This window comes from Epinephelus fuscoguttatus, linkage group LG12 (assembly GCF_011397635.1).
Source record: "Epinephelus fuscoguttatus linkage group LG12, E.fuscoguttatus.final_Chr_v1".
NCBI classification, from domain to species: domain Eukaryota; kingdom Metazoa; phylum Chordata; class Actinopteri; order Perciformes; family Serranidae; genus Epinephelus; species Epinephelus fuscoguttatus.
This window is the reverse complement of record NC_064763.1, coordinates 21,836,353-21,857,070: the sequence shown is the minus strand read 5'-3', so window position 1 is coordinate 21,857,070 and position 20,718 is coordinate 21,836,353. Positions and strand designations below refer to the sequence as shown.

The following is a 20,718-nucleotide window of genomic DNA, read 5'->3' as shown; positions in this document are numbered from 1 at the left end:
CAGTGTGTAGGATTTAGGAGGACATATTGGCAGGAATGGAATATGATATAATATAATAAGTATGTTTTCTCTAGGGTATAATTGCCTGAAAATGAGAATTGTTCTTTTTGTGTGTGCCCAGTTCAGACCAAAGGTTCACGACAAGACAAGTTGAAACAGGCAACTATTTGCAATGTGCCCTTCTGTAATGTTCTATAAACCTGTCGGCTCACACCAGTGTAACTAGATGAGATGGTGTATCATCTCTATGCAACAACTCTCTGTACCTCTGTTCTGATTTCCAGCTTTTCAGGCTTATTTTGTGGCTGAATATAATCTGTAGCTTCTTAAAATATGAATGAGGATAGTGATGGTGAGATACTGGCTACAGCTGCATTTGTAGTAGTGATGAAACAGCGAAAAACGAGCATCACATAGACTGTATTCATAATAAATACGCCACAATAATATAAGTAAGCAGCTCCAATTCACATACAGTGAGCAGCAGTAGCGACCCACCGTCCGACACCGGCACACCATGAGAATGGAAACAGAGGGCTTGGCGGGGACGGAGCACCTGCCGCATCAAGTGAACACACCGTCTGCGGTCATTTTGACTTGACCAGCTGTCTTCACTGCAAGCTGATTGGTTATTGAAAGAGCTGATGTGCTTTTTGTTCTAAAATCAGCCGCCAAATTGCAGGTAACACCATCAGCTGGCTTGAGTTTAACTCAAACGGCCAGTTCACACTGCTGTAGCGTTTCTCTGCAAAGTTCTAAAATGGTTTTGTCTCGTCTCCAATCACTGGTCTGAACTGGGCTTTAGAATGAGCCGTTTATATCTACATAAGGAGTGGGTCCTTGTCTACACAGATCGGCTTGTTGCACTGCCGTGCTCCCACAGCAACTCAGAATGGACAAACCAAACACTGGCTCTAGACAGGGCCATTTGTGTTTTCGTGTAAGCCACCGTAGCTGAAAGGCCCTCTGCTATGAGCAGCTTTGGAAAAACATTGATTTTTTTCCCCCTTGAAATTGCTTTTACAGGTTTAAATCACTGGGTGCATTTGTTTTGGAGAGGAAGAAACCTCTGTTGACAGTTTGGCTCCTGGTAAAACACCTCTTGAACGTCTGAATCTTAGCTGCCCGTGTCCAGCATGCTGAACTGCGTAAAAGAAACACTGATTTGTAACGTGAAACTGCTTTATTTAGTGTTTTTAACCACCTGGTCTGTTAGTTTCAGAGAGGGGGAGAACTCTGCAGCTAATTTGACTCCTAGTTAAGAGCTCCTGATCAATGAACACTGAAGGAATTCTAACCAGGAGAAGTTTCAGCTGGTTGCAGTCTTCAATCCTCCCAGCTAAACGCCACTAAATCTCCTTAAATCTTACACACTGGACCTGTCACAATATCTGGGAATGATTATCTTCCAAATCAAGTTTTCAGACTGCAGCAAAACAAGATTAAAACAAGTCTGCCCGTCTCATTCTGTCTCATGCCAAAAACTTCAATTTCTTCCCTCCACAATTTCTCCACTCTTTCAGCCCTCGTCTTTCCTCTCTGGCTCCAGCTGTTGCAGTGGCTCGACCAGTTATTAACACACAATTACAATCTATTTAGGAAGCATCATTGAGAGGACCAGTGCTGTTAGCAGCTCATTTTCTACTAAATTAACTTGTGCTCAGAGCAGCGCGAGCACAGTCATAAAAAAGGCTTGCAAAATTTTTCTGTATTGTCTGTGAGTAAAAGTGGTAATGATTATGGGTTTGTTTCATCAGAGCAGATGCAGTGTCGGGAGTTGATTAATTGGGACACCATTAATTGAAATGTTGGTTGTTTTCTGTAAAAATAGCGGTCTAGCACTCTGATAGTCTTTGTTAGCCTCTCGGGCTGTGTTTAAATGGCACACAGTAAATGTCGTGTATAAATCTATTAGTGCTTGCAGATAATTGAGTGACTAAAAAATGGACAGAATACACAAAAAGCGTCCGGATTTACTGCTCACATATGGAAATATTTTGATTTACAACCATTTACAGCAATGCAGTTTTCATTTTCCTCCCAAACATTCATGCATTTTTATGCTAATCATCATTGTCTGACTTAATTCGGCTGACTACAACATCATAACGCATATTTTATTGTTCTGTGAGTGAACCTTATATACCTGAACATGCCTGCCCTCCCCTCTTCTAAAGCTCCACTCCCCTATATGAGACATGATGCACCTTTAATGTGTCGTAGTGAATTATGAACAGCAGGGTGGGAGGTAGGCTGCACACCGGGAGCCCACAAGGCACGCCAAGATCAAGCAGCTGAGAGGAAGGAGGCATTCCTCTGCATACATGAATATCATTTCAGCAAGAGACTGAGAAGAACAAAGACCACTGAAGTTAATGACTTTTCTGTAGTGTGTCGCTGTGTCTCCTCTGTCCTCTTGTAGTTGCCAGGTTCAAAAGAAGAAAAACAAGTAGCTGTGGCAGGAGTACCAGAGATAAGAGCTCTTACCGGCAACTTGCTTTCTCCTTTACTTATTATGTCCCCTGCTATGATATATGAAAGCAGGCGGCTGTATTAACAATAAACCGCCTTTACACCTTGCACTGAAATGCATTTTGCAATCAGATGGTGCTTGATCAAATGAAAGCACAGGTGTAAATAACACAGTACTGAGGTCGGATTGTGATCCAGTTGGCCAGGTCATCAGGTAGTCAGGCATAGAGACTACATCAAACACAGATGTAAAGCAACTGCGGTCGCATTCCAGTTGATTAATCTCCTGATTATTTTTTCAATTAATCGATTCGTTTTGGTCCAAAAAATGTTTGCAAATGGTGAAAAATATTGATTAGCGTTTCCCAGAATACAAGATGACGTCCTTAATTGTCTTGTTTTGTCCACAATCCAAGGATATTCCATTTACTGTCACAGAGGAAGAAAAAAAAAACAGAAAATATTCATATTTAAGAAGCTGGAATGGAAGCAGAGTAGTTTGATTAAATATTTAACAATGAATCAATTAATTGTTGCAGCTCTAATGGGCGGAGATATTTAATTGTGCTTGACTGTTCCAAACCAATGTGGTTGCTACTATTCGCCAGTTAGCTAGCGAGCTAAGCTACTCGTGTGCAATGCCATTGTTCAGACAGCTCATAATTCTGAAGCCCAAAAAGTCCAAAAAGCTGTTTTGACGCAAAATCTGGCACTGACTACCGTACGCCACTGTGGAATATCAACAGGGACTGAACTTTCATGCACATTCAGCTGTGTCAGTGGGTCTGACTGAAAACCGCATTTTTCACGTTAGGTGGAGAAACTGATATCACCGCACCAGTCATACTTTTATTCTGTGTGCTGATACTTGATAATTCTCATCAACATCAACTTTATCTGTATATTTATCATTTTCACTTCATGAGCTGCTTCTTTTTCTCCTTCCCTTCCCTTCATTTCAACTCTAATGGATTTTGTTTCCTACAGCTCGGAATCAAACACTTCAGAGGGCCTTACAAACAGAATGACAAATTTGGGTAAATAGAGTGCAAACCGTCTATAAGGAATATGGATACGGGAAACCCAAGTTTGCAGATTTTAATTCCTGTACTCACTATGAAAGTTTATCATGTAGCATCTAAAGCCCCGTTTCCACCAAACACTTTTGGTATGGTACCTTTGGAACCAAAAGTAACTCTTCAGACATGGTACCTAGACCCTAGCGTTTCCACCACAAACAGTGCCCGTAAATGTGGGCGGGGTTGTTGTCACTCACTGTATTCCTCCTTTATGAGTCTGCACCTCGTCTGTCATCCACAGAACGAGGCTGCACGCCGTCATTTTCAGAACGAAATAGAACAGGCTGCAGTGAGAGTCTCTCTCCATGGGATATATAAGAATAGCAGGTTTGTGCATTTAGTCCTTCTCAGGCAAGCTCAGGGGTTTAATGTTGGAACAGGAACAATGCTCCAGAGAATTAGAATATATACAGTTCACATATCAGGTCGAAATTAATATATATAAACACTTGAAGATCCACTCATTACTAAAAGTGTATGTCATATAAAACCTAAAGTAATGGTCAAAGTTGTCATATGGAATATTTAAGGTGTTCTGATGGATTCACATCTTCATGTCATGCACTGAGTAACACTGCAAGTTAATGTTCCATCTTAAAAGTCGGCGGCAGTCGGGCCAGTGGATTGTGGGGGGAAGTAATTTTTTCTCCGTCCCCGGCTGGGGCAAGAGGCAGCAAAACATCCTTTATTTTATAGTTAAAGCCAAAACCAGACACAGCTCAGCCCTGAGCAGAGTGACTGTCCTCTACTGACCAATCAATAGACTGCAGTGATTTTGGCTCCAACTTTTAGTACCAGATCTGTGTGCTAGGTACCCCAACAGAGGGGTGACCAAAAATGGGGACGGTACGGAACGGTTCCACTGGTACCATCCACAACTTTACACAAAAAGTGTACTGAACTGAACTGTACCGTATGCTCAGTTTAGCCAACATTTGCTATTTAGTATAAAACACAAAGTGCAGCTGAGTCTGAAGGATTTGTTATTAGTTTTGCATGTTTTTGGTCAAAAAGTATAATAAAAGTTTTGATCTGATCACCAAAATCAGCAGGATTTATCCCGTGGGGACCATGAATATCTGCTTTGCTGTCTGCTAGCTGATATTGAAGCTTCCTTTGTGATAGCACCATCTCAAAGGCAAAAATTGTCATTACACGCTGTAGCTGCTAGAGGACTGAGAAATGATCTCTGTGCTGAATAATGATGATATTTGAATCATAAATTTAATCAAATTAAACCTCTAATCTTTCCCAAAATGATTTGCAATGAAGTCACTTTACCAAAGGAGTTTGTTCTTATTCTGCACATGCTCTTCCTTTGCTTAATCGCTACGGTCAAGGTGCCCTCCGCCTGATCTGTAACCCAGATGTGACTGTGTGTAAAGGCACTGTTTGTGCATGTGGGGCGCTCTTGAAGAAGAACACACACGTTCAAAAACACATTGACAGATAAAGGTCAAAAGAACAATCATCCTCATTGCCACCAACATCATAACACTTCAGTATTTCTCTGCTCCCCACTCTGCCTTTCTGCCAAACACCCAGAACAAGCTAATTAAATCTTCTGTCAGGCATGGAAATCACTCTGCTTTCATCCTTCCTCCATTCACGTCAGTCACATCAGGGACATGCATAATGACACGTGTTTTAGGGCTGTAATTCCCTCCTGCATGTTAGACGTTTCTCGCCCCTGTCTGCATGCTAATCATTAATGTGGTGCTGTTTTCCAGCTGCGTTAGCGTGTTGCACTTGTCCAAGACAGAGACGTTTTAAAATGTGTCAAGAAGGATGGTGTGTGGCAGCTTCATTGAAGCTGGAGAGTCAGCTTAAGAGGTTATGCAGATCAAACAGCACCACAGAGACACACAGGCTGTGGGAAATGCAGCACTGCACTCACACATGCACACACTCCCTCAGGGCTAAGATGCTGGAGGGCTTTAAAGTTAGCTGCCACTAGTCCAGGAATGCACAGGAGTCTCTTTGTAAGGAAGACAGCTAGCACATTGATCAGAGTGAAAAGCTGGTGAAACACTAACAGGATATTGTACAAACAAGTTCTACACCAATGGAGGATAAAATCAATGGCTACTTATAGGAATTTAGCTCATCAGAAAAGTTGTGAATGAATCACAGACTGTAAAAGAAGCTGATGTAACCCATCGGTTTGTGGACTAACATTTTGAGGTCTTAAGTTTGGAATTTTGGTCGTTGCCATCTTGGGTTATGTGGAGCCAGAAGTGACCATATTTCAATGAGAGGGTGTGTCTGACTGAAGGTCTTTGCGCTATGAGTTTTTTTCAGCTGCGTTTTTTAAATCCGTTATTCAAACAGCACAGAAACCCTGCACACTGATTCCGATGTGCCGATTGTTCGTCTCTAAAAGCTTCTGACGGATGCGGAAAACGTAGTAAGTCAAACCTGTTCTGAAAATTTTAATGACAGACGAAAGTTTTGGACTCAGTGTGCAAACGTCAATGACACAACATGAAGTCGTTTTTATTTTTAGATGTGCGGCAATTTCAGACTCTGTGTGCAAAGGCCTTGAGAGGTCAATATCGCGCCATCAGTGAGCATCTGTTGCTGTACTTTTTGTGGTGTGCCCTGCACTCTTGGCACCAGTTGGCCCTTGTTTGCTGTTTCTTGGTTGATTCAGCATGTTGAATTGGGATCTGATGCTAATTGGCTAACTAGCGTCTTATATCTATCCTGTTGGTCTTTTGGTTTCCCTTTTTGAATGACAAATACAGACTACTGCCACCTGCTGGTATGGAGAGTTATTTCCTCTCATGAAGGTGCAGATTGATGTGTTAGTTGGCCATTGGCTGTAGTCTTTGCGGTGTGTTCAAGCGCAACTTTTTGGCCAAGACACAGACAATGTGAGGCAATAGGCCCGTTTCCACCGCAGGAACTTCGGGGTAATTTTACGGGGCCAGGGCCGTTGGTGCATGTCTCCACCGCTGGAACCACCCCCGAAGGACAGAGTTCCAGAACTTTTACAGGAGCTAAACAAGTCCCTGCCTCGGGGTAGGTACTCAGAACGGCCCCGAGAAACTCCTGGCTGGGGCTTGGGGATTACTTGGTGCTGATTGGATATACTCAAGGCGGGATGTGACGTTTTGTAATTAATAACATGGTTATCGTAGAGTAGCTGGGCTACCCGTTAGCTGTTAGCGGTGTCTGTAATAACTCAATAAATGGTCCGTGAAAAAAATATTTGTTCCAGTGGATATCTTAGTTACAACATGATTGAGCTAGCAAAGCAGTTTTGTGTTGCTATGTGTGGTATTTATTCAGTTTTGGGAAATCACGATGTCTAGAAAGCATCAGCTGACAGGGACAGCTAACAGCAGCAGCAAAGCTAACATCAGGACGTCATCTCTTAAAAGCCTCCCGCTGTCGGATACGACATGAAACTACTCCAGTTAGCTCAATCATGTTGTAACTAAGACATTCGCTGGAAAAAATATTTTTTTCACGGACCGTGACCGGAGTTATTACAGACACCGCTAACGGCTAACGGCGTCCCTACACCCCGGTCATAATGGTCGCGCAACGATTACGTCACATAAAGAGCCCAGTAACTTTACAGGAATCTTCCTCCTACTCTGCTCTCTCAGTGGAGACATGGCGGTTGAGGGGGCCGAGCGAGAGGACATTCCTGTTGTAGTTCCTGCCCCTCAAATAGTACCAGGAACTTCTTCAGTGGAAACGGGCCTAGTGCAACAGTCGGCCTTTGTCGCCACTAGTTCATTGATGTGGGTTTGGTGTGTCTGTGCCTTAAGACAAAAGCAAGTTCACAGTGGCATAAATACACATTGCTATGTCTCTGCCCTGATTGACAGGTTGCAGTGGTAGGGACTTCATGCTCCAAAGCTTACTCTGCCTTACGGTATATTTTACTCTAAATGGATCATAATTTACAAAACATCAGGCTGTATTGAAGAAGACTTGAAAGTGGCAACTGAGACCATAAACTCATTAGGAAAATGAGGTAATAAATCAAGTGAGAAGTAGGGTCATTTTCTCATAGACTTTTATACAATGTTACTTATTTTTGCAACTAGTGGAGTCGCCCCCTGCTGGCCGTTTAAAGAATGCAGGTTTAAGACACTTCTGCATTGGCTTCACTTTTCAGACTTGCAGGCTACGCCGAGGTTTTTGTGTGTGTAGCAGTGGTTCCTGCCTGTGTTTTGCTCCTCTTGCTCACATCATGTCTGTGTGATTAAGCAAAGATGTAATGAATAGGGACAGTGGCTTGTTGTTTGGCTGTAGTGCTGTTTTCCAGCTGAGAGAGCCATTAACCTGTTTGGAGGATTGACTGTGAGATTGCACAACGTGACCTGACCAAAACACGGACTTTTTGGCTTTGGGAGGTGTTTTCAAATGTATACAATGAATCATAACTGTTTGACAGGAAGGTAAACATGTTTGTTTGTGGTTACGTGACGGAACAAGCAACTTTCCACAGAAGAGGAGTTTGCTCCCCGCTGTGAAAATCTCCAAGTGTGGTGTTGGGTCTACTTTCTGTCAATAAAATGGAGCTAAAATGGAACTGTTTCGTGTTTGTGTTCCTCAGACCAGTGCGGTGCTGTGTTCGGGAGGCTGTGCTCTGCTGGCTGTCAGCTCCCTGTTGGCCATCATCACCATCTTCCTGCCCAGCGGAGGATGTGAGAGGAGGATCTGCACCTTGGCTGGATACATGCAGATGGCTGCAGGTCGGTACAGATGCACACACATACTCACACTAGATACAAAGAAAGAGGGCATCCTTCTTGCAAATAGCTAAAAAACATTCAATTTTTTGAACTTGCAAAGTCCTGTGTCTGTGTTAAATTCATAATTTCCGTATCTTGTACGCTCCCTGTGCCTTTCAAGTGAAAGACATCCTGCATCCTTTACCATTAGAGCCACTCTGCAACAAGCACTGATAGCGCTGTCTATTACTAGAGTTGTACAAAAAAAGCATCTGACTTTGTTGCCGATCAATCAATAAAACAAAACAAAACAAACAAAAAAACAACAACAAAAGAAGCAACCCGAGGACAGCTGCTGCTAGGCAACCAGAGTCTGCATAGCACTCGTAGGGGTGAAAGCAGCGAAAGGGAAGGCGAGGATAGATTTAGAGCCTGCTGTAAAAAGACAATTATGCCTCCTTAACACAGGTCATTGGTTCAGGGTTACATGTGACTTATCAGGCTGCCACTTTCACTCAAACAGAGAAGTAGTCTCGTAAACAAAGCGACGTCTTGTCAGCGCTTGGGCTTTAAAATCCCATAATGCAGCACGGCTCATGTCACTGCTCAGTGCCGGCCTTCACACTCTTGCCTTGTGCATCGGGCCATTTAAATGGCAGTTGGTACAAATGTTTTGCTGTTGTTATACGTGAGGATGTGCTCCTGTGTGCTTTACTTACAGCAACATATTTTCTTAGACGTGTTGCACTGAAACTAGATGTGTTTTTGGCTGGACAGCAGCAATGCGAGAGCAGGGGTCTCATTTATAAAACAATGTGTAGGATGCATACTAAAAATGTACGTACGGACAAAAGCCAAAAATGGTGTGTGCCAAAAAAATATTCAACAAATTCAACAACCAGGCTTCCACCTCACCATCTGTGTCACCAGTTTCCTGTCTCCAAAATGTTTGTCAGCATCAACTCTGTTTTTATCAATCCCAACTTTTGCTTGGGAAGTGGCGTGCACCTCTTTCAGGCCTCGTTTTGTACGTACACAATGTTTAGAAATGACACCCCAGCTTTATGAATGCAAAAGTCTGTCACTGTGTCACTGAGTTGCTGAACGAGTGATTAAGTTACACCACTGGCCAGCAGAGTGTTGGTGTTTCCCCATCAGCCATTGTGCCTTCAAAATGAACAGGCTCCACAGTGTTTCTGCTGGGAATGTCTTTGGCACCACAGCAAAAAAGAAATCTCTAAAGAAAACTGCATGTTCCGCGATCGATCGTATGTAACATGGAAAGCCAGTGAGGTTATTATAAGTCTCTTTTCCCCTGTTGTTGTTTCATAGTTGATCAACTTTTTCCCGCTTTATCGAATACAAAAGTTGAGACATCTTTAGAACATATTAGTTTATGTTAGTTTAGAATTAGGAGAAGTAAAATAACTCTAAAATAGAAGTAAAATATTGAGAAAAATTTATAAAAACAGGATAGGCTGTCTTATAAAAGTGTCTTGTAAAAGTGCGTGAGAGGAGATGACATAAAAAAAAACCCTATTATTATTTAATTTCCAGGGTTCAATGTTAAAGTTTTATTTATTTTCTTCTCTTGCCAACTTATTCCTGCCACAGTGTCACACAATGCTTGTTTTTAAATCACTCTGTTCTTGTCACTTTGTTCAAGTCACTCTGTTCCATTCAAGGTTACTCAATTGTAGTAAACATATTTTGCTTCTAAGTTGACCATAAGCGTCAAATATTTCTGGGCCTTAAATGCTCGCTTGCTCTTCAGCACATAAACTTTGTTTTTATCTGCTGCCATTTTCTTGCGATTGCCCAACCGGTTTGTGCAACTTTCAAAAGGGATGAAAAGGAAGCCAGATGGCTCACTCATCAGCCCCAGAAAAAAGACAGTGTGTGTAATTCTTTTTCACCACTTTATCAAACACAAAAGTTCAAACAGACATCTGTAGAACATAAGATTAATTTATTACAATTCATCTGAGACATGGCTGCCACAAATACTGGTAAAAGCAAATTAAAAAAAGCAAGTTTATATTTATATATTTATATTTGTGTAAGCACTATTTTGCCAGCAAAATCTAATTGTTTAAAAAGATATTCAGTGTACTGTATTTTGGTCGTATTCTCAGTCTCAAACATAGCTTAACCAGGTCATGTGAAAGGCTACCTCAGTGTACTTTAAGGCCCAGACACATCAAACCAACATCAAAGAACTAGTGGCAACAGAAGCCGACTGTTGCATCGCCTCATGTCGCCTGTGCCTTGGCCAAAAAATTGCAAGTGAACACACCACAAAGACTACAACCAACAGCAAACTAGCGCATACATTCTGCACCTGCTTGAGAAGAAATAACTCTCCATACCAGCAGGTGGCGGTAGTCTGTATTCGTCATTCAGAAAGGGAAAATCGGAAGACGAACATTAAGGACTCAAGACATTAGTTATCAAGTTATCACATTAGCTACACAACCAGATGTTGAAAGAACAAAAGATATTTATCGTGCACTAGCGGAATATAACACCAACCATTACGAACAGCTTCTGCTAAAGAGCTCAACGGCATGTACCCTCCTGACTTTCCAGTTGTTTACTTTCCTCACTTCTGTTTCTCTTCAAATGCACTGAGCTGAAGTACCCATCGGACTGATTTTACTCACCAAGGGGCTCCGCCACTGATTCAGCATGTTGAATCGGACAAAAAACAGCCATCAAGGGCTGACGAGGACCGACAAGGGGAACCAAGTGCCAATCGTACGGGACACGCAGCAAAAACTAGGGCGAGAAATGGTCCGATGTTAACCAACAGCTGACTGTCGGCTTGATGTGTCAGGGCCCATAGGTACAATGATGATGATAATAATAATAATAATATTTATAATACATTTTATTTATAGAGTCCTTTCACGGTACTTAGACACTTCAGGATCGGGAGAGGTCAGTGCAGTCTCGAATGTGTTTGGGGAGAGAGTTCCAGAGGGAGGGGGCAGCTATGGTGAAGAGTCTGTCGCCCCAGCTCTGGTGCTTGGTCCTGAGTGGTGGTGTCAGGAGGTTGGCATCAGAGGAGTGGAGGCTGCAGGAAGGAGAGTGGTGGTGGAGCGCACGAATAGGATCACTACAGAAAATTGCAGATGTAACAATTTGGCCTCAATTTGACCAAACATGGTCCAGCTTCATCGTAGGTCTCAACCTCGTCTCTTTCTCTACATTCCTGCCATTTTCTGCCTTTTCTTTCGCTCTTCAAGCACTTCTGTTGACTAACTCTGAAGTCTGTTCTTCACGTTTGCTGATCTACAAACCTTATTTTTCCCCTCTCTCATTTGTTTAGCTTTAGCAGCAATCACATAGCCTCTATCCTTTAGAATATTGAGTAGTTAATTTAAATCCCTGCATGTGCCATTTAACTAACTGTAATTAGAGGCTGAATTCATTTCAGCAGGTTAAATGTTTACTGACAGAACTGGAACTTTCACAGGGCATGGTTAATGGTGTGTTTAAAGTGGAGCTTATTGCTTACAGCCAGGCTCTAATACTTCTGTGTCTGACTCCAGCATCAGATCAATGCTGCTTTGGGAGGATGAGAAGGAGTCTGTGGCAAAGCAAGAGCCTCTTGTGGATGTGTGTGCGTATCTCTGTGTGTAATCCCGTTGTGTGGAATAGAGCTGTGTGTGTGTCTTTCATAGCAACAGACTTTGCTAAACAACAATGCGACGCAAGGAACCGGGCCTTTGTTCCGTTTCCAGGTCGACTCTTGTCTAGATAGACGGAGGTTTCACAGAGAGAACCACAAAGCCCCGAGGAGGGCAGATCAGAAGACTGTTTGTTTTCCCAGCACTGCAAGTGTGTGCGTGTTTGTGAGTGTTACCAAAGAGGGCTGATAAACTGAAACAAGTAGATTAAGAACAATGGTTTTCTTTGTGGTGTGCATATTATCAGCGTTGTGTTTGAAGGTGTGTGTTTTTGAGCAGATTGGGAGAAATGAACTGCTGACGAGACGATTGTCAACTTTCCCTTTGCAGATAGACGCCTGTTTTGATCCCCATGTTTTCTACAGTGTCTTTGACAGGCAAAGGAGATGTCAGTTTGTGTGTGTGCATGTGTGTATGTGTGTGTGTGTGTGTGTGTGTGTGTGAGTGAGAGAGAGATGATGTGTTACCCCACTTATGATGCCTGAAAATCATTATGAAGACAAAAAATACAAAGCACAAAGTGAGGACAGTTTACTGATCATAACTTCTTTCGTGGTTTGGCATATGTTTGATATATAAAGAGTAAAGGTTATGATCAAGACACTTTGAAGCTGTGTTGTGAGAGGATCTTGTTTCATTTGCAGTAAATTAAAAGTGTTAACCAGTGAAATATCAGATAGGAAGGGAGGGGCGGAGTTTATTTGATGCGTAGAGTGTTTGGTTTCTTTTGTTTTTTTGTTGTTTGTTCATTTTTTGGGGATAGTAAGTTTATATGCATTTGTAAGCTGGAAGGATTGAAGAAAGCGAAATTTTCAGATATAAATGCAAAACAAATCTGCACTTCTGTCATCTGTATATCGGCAGTGTTTCTAACAGAGTTTGAATCTGACTGGGGGGGTTGCTAACTTGTTGTTTTGGGGGTTTTTTGTGTATCAGTCTGTGCTCCCTCTCAAAATTTGAAGGTTTTTGCATGTCCCTAAATGCAGCGCAGGCAGAACTCTACATGTGTCCTTTATTTTCTCCTCGGCAGTTCATTGAGTTTCAACTTACTGGATGGAAAACTGATGGATGACAGGAGCAACTGTTTCTGATTGAAAGCAAACCTTAGACCCAGCACAATGAACGGTTAAGTTTCCCTTTCACTGTGCCTGGTGTTTTGCTGCTCCATCTGTGACCAGAGTGTGCTCTGCTCCGCGAGAGTGTGGGTAAATGAATAACTGAACAGTACCAACGGCGCTCCTAATTAATGGTCCAGTTCAAAAACTTTAAAATCAAAACTTGGCAGCAGAAGTTTTATTCAAGGCAGGCTGCCAAAAAAAAACTGAACGTGTAGGAAACCTTGTTGTAAAAAGATAAAAAGGAATGAAGATTTTTTTTTTTACATTTGATTAACCATAGGAGTTCAAATTTCACATCTTAAATCTGTTGCACTATGTGGCATTAGACAGTAGATAAGCATGTGCTACATTATATTTGGTAGGATACAACTGCAACACTTTTTTTCCACAAAAAGTTCAATTGAGTGGTTAAAAATTCTTAAAACTGCACAGATTAGGTTCACAAGTTCATGTTCACGGCTGCCCATGGAGCTCATGAGTTCCACTTGAATTCAGCATAATTTCTCCTCCGTTGTTGATGTCCAGCAATGTGACGGTTGGTCTTTGTGGTATTTGTCTCGCCCTCCTTCCACTGTAATTGGACAGCTGAGCAAAAGTGACACAAAAACATGAACATAGCAGTTGTGGCAGCAGGTTACCATCTCCTGTGGTCAACTGTGCAGTATTGCAAAACTGTGGTCATTGCAACAGCCCTAATTTAGCCTTAATTCAGGGTGCAGGTGACGCCACCTTCTCCAAATGTGGTGGTTTCAAGTACTTTTTCGTCGACGTCCCTCACATCTGCAGACCCTGTTCTAACAATACATGCACATAATTCAAACAAGGATTGTGTGAGACAGCATCAACTAGAGGCTGAATCATTCCCCTGTAACTGTGGTCACATACAGCCCACCTCCAAAACCGATGCTGCTGTTTTCATTTACACCAACATCTGCTGCATCACTGCTACTATTACACAGCGAGAACGTAGGAGGCACAGCCCAGGAGTGATTGTACGTTCTCTCAGAAGTATAGAAGCACATGACCTTACATATCTACAATTCTGTCATGTCTGACGGCGCACTTACACTCGCACACACACACACACACACACACACACACACACACACAGCCGAGGACTGGTTTGAACTAGGAAAAACCTTTTTTCGAGGTAAAGCTGCCTGGCTCTTTCCTTTCTCAGCCCTGTGGTCCTGTGGGTGAAGTCCAGAATTAGATGTGAACTTGCTAACCCTCCACTGGTTCAGCTCAGCACTCCATCCAGTGGCTGAGCTGCTGCGCCGGCGAGCTTTGCCACCATCAATGTTTTATGCTCAGAGAGAGAGGGAGGCTGAACATTTCTGTGTGCTGAGGCGGGGAGCTTTTTCTCCTCCTGTCATGCATATTTCATCAGCCTGTTCTTCTTAGTGGTTAGGATCCATTGGATTGGACGGCTCTTTGGTCGGGCACAGTGTGGTACGTGTGTGTGGGGAGAGTGAACGGACAGGGACACATACGGAGTAACTCACTTTACAGGGTAAAGAAATAAATGCAGATATAACTGGTTTAATGTTCCTTAATGACACATGAAGTTAACATTTTATTATTCTGAGTCGCAGTGACAGTGACTTCACCCTTCACTCTCACTCATCTCCTCGGTTATTTCATTTTATTCAGATTCCTCCGCTGACAGGAGCACCTGAACGCCACGTTGGGGTTTCGTCGTGGTACAATGCTCAGGCAGATTCTCCCAGAGCAGTTATCTGCTCAGGGCTGAAGACATGTCACACTCGGCTGAGTGTACAAGCACTCGCTGTACACACAAGCTTAATCTCAGCTGTTTTCCTGCAGGGTTATAGCCATATTAACATATGGAGATAATGTACATGATGTGCTTACATAAAAATGTGCAGGAGATGTTATGTGCTGCAATGATTGGCTGTTGTTTTCTCTTTTTGTTGTTGATGTGACTGCAAGTGAGTCGATTCCAGTTCAAAAAAGAAATGTTTTTGTGTGAAAGTGGCTCTTTGGGAGTTACTTGGGTTGAGGAGTTGAAAGCGATACGCCAGAAGCTGTGTTTTTCTGCTCTTGAAAGAAATATGAACCACAGGGTTTTTTCTTACCTGTACAGTCGGATATTTTTGTGTTGCTGTGGTTTCTCATCCTTGCATGGAGAGATAACAGGAGAGAAGTGGCACTCAGCTGCACATGTGAAATCTGGCTTTACTTTGACTGCTGAATTTGTCGTCACTGTTTGGTGACGGTTTTTCAAAAAATGACAAGCACGTAAACTCAATTTGTCTCAAGGGTGATAACAAGGGACCCTTAAATTTAAGAAATATTTCATGTGCAGCTGCATCAAAAATTTCCCAAAATATCAAGATCCTATTGAAGTCCTTCACCTCAAGACATCATGCATCGAGTAAAGAAATCAATCGTTTCCCAAGCTGAAAGCAAACATGTTAACTGAAGACATATTTCTGTGGTTTCACCTCATAGAGGTGAAGTCCTGAGGTAATAGCTAACTTTAGTTTGCCTTGTTGATGTACAAAGCCTGGTATATATTTGACCTTTGAATAGATGTAGATGTCAACATATATTTTTAGCTAACATCAATTGATGCCACTGGTTTTCGTATTTGAAATCATTTACAGGCTTTTTCTTTGCTTGGGAGCCTCTGAAGTGAAGCAAACTCATTGAAGGTATTTCTGTTAGAAAAGAAAAGAGCGTTTAATGTAAATAATTATTAGCAGTGCAGTGTGGCTCTAAGGATGGCAATGTCAGTCTTGAGTCTTTGGCTCACACTGAACTATTGGATGGGTTGCAATGAAAATTGGTGCATAGATTGTGCATTCATGTCTCCCTAAGGGTGTAAATGTAAGCATACTTGGAGTAGAATAAGATGGTGAACATAGTTAACATTATACCTGCGTGACATCAGCATTTTGGCATTGTGATTGTGCATGTGTTAGCATTTAGCTCAAGCACAGTACAGCCTCACAGAGCCCCTGGCATGGCTGTAGACCCCTGAGGCCTTTACACACTAACTCTATACTTTTGTCTGGAATTGACACACATTTAAAAGGAAATTTCATTAGTTATTAGTATTTTATTAGTTTTTAGGTTTGAATTTCTGCCTTTTTTGTGTAAATGTGTTTTATTGATTTTCAATGATTTTATCCCACAAAAAAGATACAAAACATGTTTATTTAACATAAATTCAACCATTCCTACCGTGACTATTAAGAAACACTGTTCATCATATATTGACAACTTGAAACCAGAATCCCTGATTCCAGCCCTACCACCTTACCCACCCAACATTCAGATAACCATTGATGGTTGATCTCTGCTGCCGCACAACATTTATAGCTGCCACCTTATTCCTTATCAAGGGATTCCTGTACTGAATCAAAAAAGTCCAAAAAAGGACTCCATATCTTAATAAAGTTTTGAGAGGAAACTTTGAGTGTGTATTTGATTTTTTCTAACTTTAAGACATAAATCTCTGACCCAATGAGAAAAGGATGGGGGAGCGCATTGATTCCAATTCAGAAGGATCAAACTTCTTGCCAGAAGAGTAATGAAAGCTATAACCTTGTGGGCTTTATTTGGTAAGATAACACGGGAATCCTTCAAAGTTGGACCAGAAAGTGTGCAGACTGGGTTGGGGTTCAGTTGGGTTTCAGACATCTCACTTAAAACTTTAGAAATAGTTCTCCAAAAGATGGAGAGGTTTGGACATAACTGAAACACATGCATTGGCTGGCCTCTACATCGAGGGCATACTGGCGTAACATTCGAGTATAACTTTGCCAGTATAGCATTAGTAAGATGAGCTGAATGTACCACTTTCAGTTTTATGTAGCTATGTTTGAATTTCTGCCTTTTTCACAACCCTCAAAAGCCTTTAGAGAGTTATTTGACCAAGAGGCAGTGGAGGAAATGTGGCGTAACCTGCAAGAGACATACATCCTTGACAAGAGAGAGGAGAAGGGCAGGAGTGGACGGAGGGCCAGCACGGACAGAAGTGGAAGTATATGAAATCAACATTCCTTTGGAAATCTTTCATGACAAGATGCTGAAATTCACAAGAGCAATGAGGTTGCTTACAGCACAAAGAAATTTAATAGTTGCGCGGTATCACTGCATAACCAAGGTAACCCCGGTGCCAAATGCAAGACGCTGGCAGAAAGCGGCAGTGGTCAGGGAGGTACCTCCTGTGGTGAAGAGAGCAAATGTGTCTTTACATTTTGTCTTGTATTGCAAATGTTTGCAACACATAGACCAGTGAAATGCATCAGACCGAGTGAGTAAGGTTACTGTGCATAATAATCAGGTGACGGAGTAAAAAGAGAAAAGGCATACGAAAAATACAGACATGGCGTGCGAGGGCTTTAAGTCTTAGCAGAGGTCAAGAGATATTTTCAAACCCTTAAATATTCCCCCCCTCCCTTTTTACCATCTCATTAATTATCATGTGACCCTTCAAATTTATTTTGGGAGTTCCGACTCCCATGTTGGCATGCATTGATTTAGATCAGTATTTGCTAAGTTTTGAGTGTGCGGAGAGGCAGGTGGAATTGCTCATGGGCACTTGGGAGACCAGCCTCTTGTTGTACAATAACAACTAGATTATTCCTCTGATATCTGCAGATATCACAGTTTCATTCACTGGACGGTATTTAAATCAAAACCGTGACATTTCTGCTGCTCTTGGCAATGAATGAACGAATTGTGCTGTCTCAGCGAAATGAATGGGAACAACTCTGTGGAGGAATATTATCATTCGCTCAGTGGACCAACTTTTAGCTGAAAAGGGTTTCTAATTTACAGCTAAACTCCATCCAACCCCGGCTGCGCCCGGTGAACATTTCCCTTTGAAGCTTCCCTCTGTGCAGCCCTCTGAAACTGGGCCTTCTTATCTGCATCTCCATCACAGAGAGTCCTTCGGTGTTTCTCTTTTTTTAATTTTTTTTTTTTTTTTTTTTACCTCGACCCTGGCTGCCTGGGAAAGGAAAGGCAGTGTGTAACTCCGGTGCGTTCCCTCACACACACTCTTACATCCAGTTCCATTGTGCTGATGCTGAGGAAGCCCGGCCTGCTGTGTCAGCGTTCCCTTGGGCAAAGCTGCTATGCAGATGTCCTCCGAAGTATGGTGATGAAAATAGGAAGTTGCTTTGATCAAAGCACCTGCTGTGTTATTTCAGTGCTGCTGTTGCTGCCGGAGCCCATATGGTACCTGTGCCAGCTGTCAATCACCTCTCTGATACAGATGAATGCATTTTCCATATCAGGCTGGATTAGAGCGGCAGACTCTATTAGCAAAATGTGTCCCTCCAACAATTAGACCACACTTAGTGAGTTTTTCTTTTCATCATGCGTGAGGAGAGATGATTGGACCATCATTCATGTCACCATTAGTATTCCGAAGTGCTCTCCTGCAGAAAGTCTCAGACTGAGCAAGAGAACTTTTTCTTAGAGAGCAAACATCACTGAAGCATTGTTTGATTATCTCTGCCATCTTTGAACTCCTTCCAGCTGCCTCCAGGCACAAAATGTAGCCGTTCCTGTCCAGTTTTCCACATTTCTGTGTGATGGGAGCAACTTCAGGTCAGGCACCATAGCTTAAGGATTCCTCGCCGGCCGATGTTTTTGGAGTCTTTCATTTCTGGTCAGAAGCTGTCTGCTCCGCCCTCCAGGCTGCTTCCCTCTCATTTAATATGCCGTGTGTCTGAGGGAGCACGAGCGCAGAGTAAATCCATGCTCCTTTATCTGACCTGTCACTCCTCCATCTTCCATCCAATTTTTGCTTTCATCCTTTTCTCTTAACTGGCAGAGAGTATTCCCTATAAGCACGTCTTTATCACAATCACAACCCCGAAACTCTTTTTGCTTGTTTTCTGTCGATCACTGATATTTCATTCTGTTTCATCATGAGTCGGCGGGCTCCGGGCCTTTCACACGCCTCGAAAGTACATTTTTTGCAGGGAAAACTCGTTCACCACAGAATCTCACCAATCTACCAAAGAAATGAGACTGAAAAGTTGATTTAGCTCCCTCACATAAAGTGCTGCTCTGTGCTGTGTGTCCAACTCAATCAATGGAAAAAATGTTGGCCTCAGATATGTTTTACATTTCTTTAATCTTTGACATAAGGTGGGGTTAGGTGTAGGCAAAAAAATGGTGGGTTATGGTTGGGAAAAGATCATGTCTTGGCTTAAAATATCCAGTTTTTGTGGCACTATCCCAGCACTTTTGTTTTGATGCCGTTGCGTTGAAATAAATAAATAAAACTTAAATCGTATTAACCCATTTCCATGTCAAGAAGCCAAATCAAATGTGTAAAAATGAAGCAACTATTAGCCTACATCTTTTACATAACAGATATTGTTCAGATATCCATGGATTGCTCAGTAGCCTATGTCCTGGGGGCACCTTACTATCCAAGTGCACAGGATGACCTATACATTATTTTTTATACTCACAATATTCTACTGTCTATTATTTAAGTTGCTCTCTAAACAGCGCAGATCTACTGACACTACGGTGGAGTGAATTTCATGTTATTTTATTGCTCATGGCCTCTGGGATCAGTGCTGTTGCCCACGCAGCAACGCATGCTCTGATCTGTCGACAGACTTGACCCATTGCGTCATGGGATACATCTCGCTCTCAGTGTAATTTAGGTCATAACTAACAGAAACTCCTTTCAACATGGATAAATGGATAAGTAATCACATAAGACAGCTAGTGTTGGATTACAAAGTTTCAAGAGATACGAACCGTAGCGCTAGTTGGAAAGCTACAACAGCGTGGAAGCCGAGGCTACTTAAAATTTTTAGAGCACAGGGCTGCGAAAGTATTCTAAAAATAGTATAAATTGACGTCACAACCTGGTGTGTGGACTCCTCTTTTTGAAGCTTCCAGTTTGTCTTTTTGGCCGTCAGCATCTTGGCCTTTTGGGGCCAGAAGTAACCATATTTGGGCGATAGGCTGGTGCTGAGGAGAGGCGAGGGGTGTATCTGACTGAGAAGCTGGGCTGTAAACATGTTTACTTTTTAAAGTTGGGCATTTTAACATGGGGGTCTGTGGGGATTGATTGGCTTCTGGAGACAGCCTCAAGAGTCCGTTCAACGACCTGCAGATGTTGGCACTTCTGTGTTGGTTTCATTTTTTGACCCCTGAAGTCATTGCTTGGTTGTATACAATATCTATGACCTTGGCAGGTTAAATTTTTATTAATAAAGTACCTGGCATTGGATCGGTGTATAGTCTTGCATATTCGCCGTTACCTAACCCAGCACTTTAGGCAGTACTGGAGGGTTCCAGGTACTGGTACTTGAACAACTCTAAAAACAGCGATGAGTTGCTAAAACGCAACTGGCTTTGTTGTTTCTTGGTCTGCAGCTTGGCAGAGTCTCACCCAGAAGACACGCCATCCACCATCCCTTCCACCTCCTGGTGACAAAGTCGGCTCCTATACTACATCAGTTTAGAAACGCTTGATATAATACGTGTGAAACGTGCAAATGTAGCGTATTTGTGGTTTGCAGAAATACACAGTGCCAACATTTTCTTCTGGTGACTGGGCTCTGCACGTCTGTCTTTGTTTGTGTGTGCTGACAGAGTGTGACCCACTTTAGATGCTGACATTGTAACCTCGTCACCTGTGACTCACAGCGCG

The 20,718-nt window shown here is 42.4% G+C and overlaps 1 protein-coding gene across 1 annotated transcript in view; it reads left to right on the top strand.

Moving 5' to 3' along the window:
• The window catches only part of LOC125898283 (LHFPL tetraspan subfamily member 7 protein), a 163,043-nt gene that overhangs the window by 41,230 nt on the left and 101,095 nt on the right, over nt 1-20,718 (top strand). Inside the window, exon 2 of the mRNA XM_049592049.1 lies at nt 8,128-8,266. Within this exon, the coding sequence (XP_049448006.1) occupies nt 8,128-8,266 (139 nt within the window). The remainder of the gene's footprint in view (nt 1-8,127; nt 8,267-20,718) is intronic.